General features: G+C 39.6%; 1 protein-coding gene across 1 annotated transcript in view; it reads right to left on the reverse strand.

Annotated features, from left to right (window-relative positions):
- CEP112 (centrosomal protein 112kDa) overlaps positions 1 to 11428 on the reverse strand; it is a 164719-nt gene that overhangs the window by 101856 nt on the left and 51435 nt on the right. Inside the window, exon 17 of the mRNA XM_010086425.1 lies at positions 2327 to 2462. Coding sequence (XP_010084727.1) covers positions 2327 to 2462 — 136 coding nt within the window. The remainder of the gene's footprint in view (positions 1 to 2326; positions 2463 to 11428) is intronic.

The following is an 11428-nucleotide window of genomic DNA, read 5'->3' on the forward strand; positions in this document are numbered from 1 at the left end:
AAAGGCAGCACTCAGAGTGGGAAAAGCATTTTATTGGAAAGTACTGCACCAAGAGAAGAAGATTAGGAACTGTTGGCCAGATAGAAAGTGGAAAAACAGAGTAGAAAGGAACAAGTTATCCTTCCAGTAGTTCTTGAACCTCACTGCTACTATCTGCTCTTAAGAAAAGGGACTTCAATGAGTACTTAATGCACCATTTCTTCAGCCTCCAAACTTTCTCAAGTTGCATGTTCACAGCCATATTTTATTCAGCCCAATAAAAACCAGAAAAATAAAAGTTATTGTTACTTTTTTTTTTTTTTAAGAGAGAAAATACAATAAAAAGCGAAATAGTAAAAAAATATGCAACTCTACTGGCTTTTGTGCTTTACTCATTCGGTCACATTCATATATTTCCTACAAGTGCAATGAGGGCTCTCGATCATTAGCTGCCAAACCCAGGAAACACTGGATCTAAAGTACATGATGCAGTCTATGTATTGTTTCTCTTTTTGCTAGTTACGATTAGAGAAAACACAAATCTTACAGATAAAAATGTACCACTGACCACCAATGGGCATCAGGTGATCCTTAGTAATCACAGGCTTGACAAAATAGGAAGCAGATGGCAAAAAAAAATATCACAAAGCCAAACTAATGAACCAAATAGTGATTACAAGAACTGAAAATGCCAGACCCCATTCTACTTATCTCCATAATTAACTTTGCACACACCAAAAATGGTTTTAGAAGCCCAATATTTCTACTGCAGTTAGAAGCACTGTGTTGCTATAGCTACTACGGGTTTTGCTTTAAGTAATACATTCCACCTAACCACAAAAAATCGAATTTTCCAACATGTTACAATCTAACGGGTGATTTATCTCAAGATCTGTGCACAGAACGAGAAAGGACAAAGCTGTGAAGACAGCTTCAGCAGTGTTTGATGTCTTTCCTTGAACCTCGGTTCCTGTAGAACAGCACTGCACAACTGTACAATATCATTTCCTATTTCTAAATTTTAGCATGCAAGTATGGACAGAATAACCCCATGGCTGATTCCTGGAGTACATCAAAATTTATTTTCAAAATTTCCCAGAACACAGCAATATTCCAAAAAAAATTTGCAGTATTTTTGAAATGACAATTGACTTCAAGTTTTCCAAATTCTTTTGCACATTTTTTTGGTTTGGATTGGGTTTTTTTGCTGTGTTTTTTTTAAAAATAAATTAAACTATTATTAGCCTTTGTAGAATTAGACTATAACCCTTTTGGAGCAGAAATAAAGTATTATTTTAAGTCATCAGGAAGAAGCTGAAGGAGAGACTCACAGCACAGAAAATGTCGGATTAAAATTGTCGCATTTGTCATAATGCCCTCATGGGTCTAGTCTCCAGTACAAATCTTGCTTTTATAAGTTTGCTCCTGCTTTTTTATTTCCAAATTCTATTACTTACTGTCTGCACAGGTCTTAAAAATATCAGCAATTCCTCACTTAATTTCTCAATTTGTTGAAGATTTTCAGAAAAACAACTTCATGAGAACAACAAAAAGAGAATTTGTTCAAGTACAAGCCAGCATCCCTAGAAATCCAATACAGTGTCGGATTGCAGCATCCTCCTGCCAACGGCAAGGTCTGGTTATGATGGGAGGGGTTGGAAAACTGAGTGTACGGTTCAGGTGGAATTACAAGCTTGAGTTATGGATTGAGATTTCAACTACACTGGGGAACTACTCCCTTCCCTCCCCTTTTTTTTCATCACCTGCCGCTTGGTCCTTATTTCACCCATCCTGCTGCATCTGTAAAATCCCAGGGACAACGGTTTAACTGTTGTTTGCTCCATAAGGAATTTAAGACACTAAAATATTTTAATGTAAATTCTTGCTCTTAATTTTTGGGGACAGAAAAATGGATTTTACCATCCTCTGCACATGAGTGCCGGCAGCCGCAACGGCTCTGCCCCTCTGGAGGTTCACACTGATTACAAGACCTCATTAATGGAAGACAGTCATTCGGAAAAGAGTAGGAAGAGACACACATTTAAGCGGAAAATTACAAACGTTGTTCCATAGGGGTGTATAAACTAACACTTTATACTCTCACTCCTGAAAAATCCCTAATCAGTATCGTAACGGTGGATACCTTTATGACAATGACAATTCTGGCTTTGTCAGAAAGATGAAACGACCGCTAACATCCCTTTTTGACTTGCCAGCAAAGACACCGCATTGAGAAAGATTTTGATGTCGCACTCTCAAGTGAAGCATGTTTCTGGCATTATAAGATCAGAATCCGCTATCCTACTGAGACAGAGTTTCAGAAAGGCTGGCATTGTGACCTCCTCACCTGCTGTTTCATTTCAGCGTAGACTTTTTCTGAGTTCAGCTCCACCTGCCGCTTAAACTCCTCCAGGGCAGCATCTGCCTGCTGGGCCTGCAGCCTCTGTACCTCTGTCACCCGAGTCAGCCGCTCCTCCTTCTCCCTAGAAAGTCACAGAAAATTTTCAGAGTTCAAGTATCAAATGAAAGAACAAGTGCGCGAGTGTAAAAGAGGGGCCTTTAACCCTACCCCTTTAAAACAGTATTCAGATTTCAAATTTCCTGTCCCAGCTTCTGCCAAACTTCCCTCCGCAATACTTTGAAGAAGGGAACAGAAGGCTGAGTTATTTTCGCTTTCTCTCATTGAATTCCGCGCGCCTAAACACGGCGTTCAGAGCTGATGACAATGCCTCCACCTTCAAAGCCCACGTTGACTGGGATGGTTTATTACCCACTGTACAACCCCCTTTTTTAATACCACCTTTGAAAGTATATCGCCCTCCACAATATTTAACCAAATTCCTTTTAGCATGATCGTCTTCTCCCATTAAAAGCAAACAAAAAAAATCATCCCAGTGCCATCTTTGCTCAGACAGATGCAGGATTATTCACTGCTTGACATACATCAAAGTGCAAAGCAGGGTAACGCGGGACATCCCGTACCTTCCTAATCTATTAGAAACCCGTAACGCTGCAATATCTATTCAGCCTTTAAAGTAACAACAGATGTTAAATCTTTATGCAAAGTTGTTTCATATTAACAGCCTATACTATTTGACATATTAACGTCAATACATATTGGTTTGGGTTTCTTAAGACATCCTAGTACATCGATAGCAATGTCTGTATAACATTTTATATATATGTACCCATACGCATCTAGAAAAGAGACACATCCATCATGTTGACACATCACAGACAAAAATTCTGATAACTTGCAAATATTTAAGAAATTCTGATGTGATTCCCCACACAGGCAGTGTTATTAACTTGCTGTTACACGTTTCTATCATGGCAGGTCAGTGGAGTTGCCCAACTTTGTCCCGGAGCCCAGGGGAACACAGGGGTGGTATCGATGGACAAAGCTGGCTCCACCAGTGGCTGCGAACACAAGCCACATTCAGACAGACCCGTGGCTGACATTTTCATTTTACAGCCAGAAGAAGTACCTCATGATAAATTTCCCATTTTGACAGACATTATTTCCATGTAAAACAAAGAATCTGACACAGAAGAGACAGAAAATCCCAGCTAATCCATCGAGTCTGTCACCTTGCCAGCACTGAACCGGCTCTTCCAGCACTGAGCAAGCCTTTCGGAAAGGTCAGGAAGCTGCCAAGCCCCAAGTTACAGGATTCACATCCTCTTCTGTGGTTTTCATACCAGACTTTGACAATGGGACAAAGAACATAATCCTACATCTTCACAAAGTGGCCGTTTGCAGGGCAGGAGTGGAGGGTAATTCAATTAGCAAAGAGATCAAAGAAATGCCACAAGCCCTCAGTAAGTATGTTAATGTTGACTTTTATAGTTTTTTCATTATGCATATTTAAAACAAAAAAATTGTTTTTGGTACCTTCCTTACAGCTGATAGAGTAAGTGAGACAAGGAAACTGCAATTTTCCTTACAGAAAAAGGAAAATATCTCTCTTACCCAGCAGAAATGGGAGCAAAACAGAACAAAATCCTGTATCACGTTTTTGGTGATAATTGTCTGTGGGTTTGGGGTTTGTGTTCCTAGAAGAGCATGTGCAAATTTTCTTCAAATTTGCTAGAGAGCATCCATCACCCGTATGCAGGCATGCTTTATTTCTACAGCCACAGCAATTCCATTTTCTAAACTCCTCTGAGGAGGAAGCATATCTGCACGTTAATCTAAGTTACCATATTCTCCATTCATCTATAAGACAATAAAAATTACACAGCAAAAATAAAACACCACCAAAATCAACAGTTTTTTCCCCATCTACATTCACCTGGCAAATAGACGGTTTAGGATTTGAATTTCTACTACAGACGATACAGAAGATGCAAATTGCGAGTACAGAAATCCTCAGACACTTCTCAGAACAGGCACAGCAACGATGCCTCCAGAGCCAAAAACGCTCTGAACCGTCTGATGAGCCAGCTATACATCATCTCCAGCTGCAAAGGCATCGGGCTCAGCCATCCCCCTGACACCCCTGCACCAGGGAGCTGCTGAATACAGAAATGTTTAGTGAATAGCCGTCTGATCCTGAATGATGGGGAGCACGTCGCTCCCCTCTCCCACAACAAGATCTACCAGCAGTTCACAGGAAAGAATACGTAAGAGGCTGAACCATCTTCTGAGACCTACGTGCGGCTCAACGTACTGAAAGAGAAGACAGGAGCTGGGCAGGAGCTCGGTTCACCAGCAGAACACCATCCACAGAGGGGAAAACCTCGCCTCCTCCTCCCCAGCATCCTTAATCCTTGCGGGCATTGGGTAACAAACCTCCGTCCCCACAAAATCCATCTAATGCTTCCAATCCACACTGGAAACAAAACCCAAACCCAAAGCTTATTCAAACGGATCCACACAGATAAGTGTCAAGAGACACCAGAACAACACTTTTGGTCCAGCCAGATGGAAATGCAACAAACTAAACGTAAAAGGACAAGATGTCAGTCCTTGCGCCGGTAGCAAGCCTCCAAGTCTATGAACTTTCTTCCTGAGGAATGTATTTTTATTATGAAATATTATTATGTAAAGTTGCAGGAATCTGGTTTTATGCCCCTTCCTTTCTTTTAAGGACTTAATCCCATGAATAGATGCAACATCTCATTATAACCAGGATAAAACTTCATTTTTTAAGGATGCGGGAGCTAGCGCTCTACTTTTTGTGCCATTAAGATTTGTACAGAAGCTTACAAAACATGTACAACAATGGACCCCAGCTCACAAATATAAGAAAAGCTTTACTTTTTTTTTTTTTCCCAAGACACTGAGCAATGTGCCTTGCATGAAGCACTAAAATATTCACTTTGAAGATTATTTTTTTCAGTGGGACTAGTTGTGGGGCCGAATACAATACAATTACATCACTTAAATCCCCTAAAGCCGAGCCGGCTTGAATATAAAAATAGGGTGAGTTTACTCTTTGGCCCCAATTTTAAAAGCAGCAAATTCCTCTTGTTTCAGCGTATAAAGGATACGGCAACGGAATTAGCAATCTTACACAGCACGAACCATCTCAGGGAAAGTTGACTCTGAAGTCCAGAATTGCAATTTCAGAAAGCAGCACTCTGAAGTGTGCTGATAAACGGGAATATAAACATCTTACACACTTCTTCATCATGCTTAATCATAAGTATTTTCCTTGCTTCGTAAAATGTCTTCTAAGACGTAAGAGTTAAACACGGTAAGATGTTACAGCGTTGCCAGTCAAGTTAACGAAGCACGGGGCAACCCAGTGATTTACAGGAGAGGTCACACAAACTCGGGATGTCCCAGCAAACGTGGCATGAACCAGCATCGTTACTCACAGGATTCTCACCATCCCCTGGGCGAAAGCAAGGGCTGACCAACAGCAAACAAGAAGAGGAGATGCACCTCTCTTGGTCACAGCCTCTTCAACAAATTAAAATATTTTAGGCTGCATGTGAGCATGCACGTGTACAAAGGGTGTGCCTCCACAAGCGACGTGGACACCTCCTGTGGACAGCAAGTTTACGTCCCGTTGGAAATGTGCACACAAGAGCTCTGGGCGTAGTTCAGAGAGCTTGGCAGTGATAGGAAAAGAAACTAGATTGTGAAAATCCTGATGTTTTCTTATAAAAATTACCCCAGGCTTGAATTCATGACTATGCAAATTCCTTGCTAGGTTTTCAAACACTGCTGGCAGCAGTGAAAACCATCCAGACCCGGCTTCCTGAGCTCCACGGGGCACAGAAGCAGAGCAGGGAGTTTCTGTGGTGAGGACACATTCTGCCACTGAAAAAGCTTCTGAAATGTCAATTCTCCACAAGATGGAGAGGCTTCATCTCTTGTCTACGCCTATCACAGGTTAGTATGACTCTGGGTTTATGCCTGTTGACAAAAATGAATCTTGTTCTGTAAGACAGAGGCATGGGAAAGCAGAGGAATGGCTGAGATGAACCCGAGATCTTCAAATGGTGACCTGCTCGGAGAGGCCAGGCTCTCCTCCTGCTGATCACCACAATGATCCCCTGTTACATACAAGCACTGATCCTATCATATTTAAATCTAAATCGTATCTAGATTTGCTGTACTTACACAAGTCTTTGCCTATTCCTTCCTCTCCTCCGCAAACATTAACCCTTCCGAGGGAAAATCGCTTCACTACCCACCAAACTGCAAATTGTTCACGCTCCAGAAGGCAGCTGAAGAAGGATATCGCTGAGTTTGTTTCTAAACAGCTTTCCTTTTCATTTGTTGACACAAGAAATAAAAAAAATGACTGTTCCTAATCTGTGTTGAAACAAAATCCATTATCACCATTTATATTGTCCATTTAGATTTAAAAAACCCTACACAAACACACATTCCCAAAGGAGAAGACAACTCGCTAGACAACATAATTCACAGCATATGGAGTGGCTGAAAACATAACCGTCATCAAAACATCTATGATCTGCCCATGCAAAGGCAAAATTCAGGAATTCACCTTAATATCTCTTGTGGATAAGCTACAGACACGAGTACCCAGCCAGCATATGGACACGTATATTTCCACATACAAAATCTTATAGAAGTGACCCCACAATCCCGCTCCTGATGTCAGAGACCCTCACCCGGAGGTGCCCAGGACTCCTCATGAACGCAGCAGTTTATTTAGAGTCATACACAAGATCCACGGCATCCCTTTTTAGCTGGGTGTGACAACCATTAAAAAACACAAGAGCCCCTCTAATTTAATTTCCAGAACACAGACTATTACAATCTGTACATTACAGATTGGCCCCAAACGCACCATCAGAGCTGCGGTTCGAGCGCCGCGCTGCAGAGGTACCAGCAAACAATGAGGAACAACAAGGGCTCTCCTACCAGGCGAGCGCCCAAACATATGGAATATGTGCAGAACACTTCTTTTTGGTGTGGAGAGGAAGAAAGACAGTGTGAAGTCATTCAAGCGGAATGATAACTAAACCAAAGCCAGATCAAAGGAAGGAAGAAGAAAGACTGAAATGTGAAGCTGAAATATTTATTGCCTTCAAAACATCATCCCTATCCTGTCCCTGGGCACTTTAATATTTCGAAGTTGTTAGAAAGCATTCTAACTTGTTTCATCATTTCAAAGAAATAAAGCCAAAAATATAAAAGTAGAGAACAATTTCATCTTTCGTTCCCTGATTTTAAGTATACGATGAGCTTGTCTTTGTGAGAAAAAGCACAAATCCACTTATAAATTTGTTTACAGTTTGCATAATGTGAGATGTTAACATCAAAAAGCTGGCCTGCATTCCTTCAAATAAGCTCTAACAATGAATGATATTTACAATACAAGTATTATTTTAAACTGTACACTTATGTTTTAAATAAATCATGAGATAACATTAACAAACTAAACCACTACTTAAAGCTGTTAATGAATTTAGAGTAAATAATATCCCACATGTGCAGTATCACACTTCTGTGAAATAAGAAGAATAACGCATTACATTCAAAATTAATGGCTCACAAATTAACTAGACGTTGGCTAAACACACTAATAATTATTATAACTATTTCTCATTATAATAATGACAGGGTTCTGTTGTGCTAGGTGCTATGCAAACAGAATAAAAACAGCAACTGCAAAATGATGAATGAGATGTGGGTTAAAAGGCTGGGTGAGTGCTCTAAATGTGGCTGGAAAGGAAAACCTTATAATTTTGCTCAATGCTGCAGAAACTGTCTGCAAGATTTAGCTACACCACATATATGAAAGGCCACAGAGGCTCGGTTATCAAGAGAGGAGGATTAGAACAGAGATTAATTGTCATGGCTTTTCCATGCTGAGACGACAGCTAAACCTCAGCGAGGAGAACACGGAGGGGAGAATGAGAGAGACAGGTGGAGATAAGGGCTGAGATAAAAGGAGCCAAGGCTGTAATTAAAAGGTGGATCAGAAAGTCAGCAGCACAGATCGTAAACAGATTCACGAGATACCCAGAGAAGAGGTGCAAAGAAGGGAGAGATAGGGATCAGAGAAGAGGGCTGTGGCACAGAAAGCTGGAGGGCGAATAAAATAAACCATTTGAAGGACAAACTATGGGAGAGACACCAAGCAGAGGAGAGCCAGGCAAGAAGAATCACTTAACACTAACAAAGAGTAGCCCGAGATGTGTTATGGGTGACAGAGCCAACAGCGGTTGGCAAATCAAAGACAACAAGGACGAAGTAACAATATTAAGACTGTCTCCAATTTTCCAATACAGAATTCTAAATTAAACATCTCACTAATTACTCCAGCTTAAAGCATGCCAGCATTATTATTTCAAAGAGGTGCTGAGAAAAACACCCTGGGTCAAAAAGCCTTTAATAAAATGATTTCCCACCAATCCTGTTTCTCTTCTACCCCTAGACAATCACAGCTACACCACCAAATACCAGTTTGAACCAGCAAGGCAAGAATCCAAAAAGCAAGCGTATCACTCACCTGCACAAGGAGGTACAAGAATACAGCATCCATTCTGTCAGCCTACATATTTAAGGTAACTATTTTTATGGCTAAAAGAATTGTACAATTGGAGTTTAGGATTCAGAATAATAATATCCATGTTGTAATGGACCATATAGTAACTCAATACCAAGGGAAGAGGAGTATCTACTCAGCTCATGAGTTTGTTCTTTCTAAGAGGCTGGGTACGATGGAGACGGACTTGCACATTTTTTTTTTCAATAAAAGTATTGTTTGAAATATTAACTTTAATTCTTCAATGAAGGTTCGTTGTGTTGTTGATGAAGCTGGAGGAAAGTTGTACAAAGTACATAAAAAGCAAATGTAAGATTACCAAGTGTAATTGAAGTCTAGCAACCACAACCATCTAACAACAAGAGGAACAGTCTTTCCTTGTACTATATTCGTAGATAGCTTTTAACTGACCCAAAAAAGGTGATGGCCTGAAACATTTCACGCTTATTAAAAATCAATAATTCAATTCAATCATCTGTAAGACTTTCTTTAGCCAACAGAAGGCTCTTCTCATTTCATCAATGTTTTGGGCGCTATATAGTCTTGAAATAGGCTGCACTGAATCTATCAGATACACTGATGTGAGAGGGAAGCCTTTCAGAATAATAAGGGAACAATTCTGACATTTGCGCTAACTACTTTTATATTCATTCAGTGAGGTCAAAATCTATAGCCCTTAACTACATTAATTATTAAAACAGCAATTTACAGCAGTTAACCTCAGTGTTCTAGCATGGTACACTGAAGCTGTTCATCTCACAGGGCAAGACTCCATCTCATACAGCTACATATTACATTGAAGCATTTTCATAGCTGATACAATGAAAAAGATGTCAGACAATATCTCTATAATCATCTTGAGGGACATAATGGTCCCACAGACAAGGATTAAAAAAATCAACCGTTACTTTTTTTTGTACAACTGGTGCTTTCCTTTAAATACATATTTCATTATTGCCAGTAGGTCTCCAGAGAAACTGGTGAAAGAAAATGAAAGGCTGTAAATAGTTAATAGAACACTTTATTTTTTCTTTTAAGTGAGACTATTAAATAAAGCTACCACATCTTTTCGTCCTCTGTTCGTACTTTACGTTGTGCCCCCTAGAGCGAGGTTATGTCAGCGTGTTCGCTGGGGCTCGAGGAATGTTTACAATATGCTGGAAACTTTGACTGGTTTTGCTCTAAGAGGTTTCAGATGCTCAAACAGAGCACCAAGTGGAGAACAGCTGGCTGTTTTTCCACTGATTCTTAAAGGAGAGAGAAAAAAAACACACACCAAAAAAACACACAGCCCTGTTTTAAAGAGTAAAATTATATCCAAACTCTTCAGCCAGTTAACATTACCACTGGTTTTAAATCAAAGTTTGCTTTTCTTCATCATGTTGCAAGTGTTGTAACAAGACAACGCTGAACATTTGAATAAAAGAGAATGATGAACACAACGAACATGAGTATAAACTCTTAACAATGTTCTTTATTGCAACATTTGGAATTAAAGACAATGCCTGCTCATATTTCTTTAATTATTTCCGGCTTTAAATAGTAATAGCTTTTCCATTCCTACAAGAATTCCTCCACAGACAAATAACTTCATTTTCAAGGAAAAATGGAATTAACTACAGGAAAACAGCTACACTTAGGCAATTATTCTAAAAATATTAACAACAGGCAACTATTCAGAATCTGGATTCAACTTAGAGGAGCAAGAAAGGAAAAAAAAAATCAACTTGCGGTTCAAGCTATCAGTCCATTTATTTATTTATCATTGAATTCATGATTATCATGTGGTGGCATGTTTCTGAGTGCAATGGCATTTATGGCACCCACCACTACAGGCAGTCCATGCAATACCAGCCATACAACAGTATTCTAAAGAAGCTGTTTAAAAACAAAGTTCTGAAAGGGTTTGGTGTCATTAAACTCTCAAAGTCCACTGAAACTCGGAGGTTTTTAAAAATATAATTTCTGTATATTTTGAAAGCCCAAATTTAACTTTTTTTTTAAAAAAATGCTGGGATCCAACACAACAGCAAATGCAAACTGATGCAACTGTAACCTGCAAAACAAAATGAAATTATATTCACTGCTATTTATTCCATCTCCTTCTGCCATCTATCCTCCCGTTTTCATTTATCCTTCCCTTCATCCCTTTCCCTCTTTATTAGCTCAGAAGCATTACGTATACCATTGATTTCTCTCAGATTTATGTACCCTCATTTCTTTTACATTGTCCCTTTCATGACAATAGAGAGAAAAGAAAAACTATATAAACATCATGGGAATTTTACAAGAAATCAGTAATCTCAAAGACCTTTACGTAAAACTTCTGGTGCTAAAATTTGATATATTTTCACATATTCTGAACAAAGCAAAAAGAGCCTTTCAGACCAAACAAAGACAGGCCTTCTTTGTATATCAAAGAAAACTATACAATGAAAAAATGAGTCATTGCCCAGCCATCGCTGTAGGGA

The sequence above is a fragment of the Pterocles gutturalis genome, unplaced genomic scaffold (assembly GCF_000699245.1).
Source record: "Pterocles gutturalis isolate BGI_N339 unplaced genomic scaffold, ASM69924v1 scaffold4436, whole genome shotgun sequence".
Taxonomy (NCBI): domain Eukaryota; kingdom Metazoa; phylum Chordata; class Aves; order Pterocliformes; family Pteroclidae; genus Pterocles; species Pterocles gutturalis.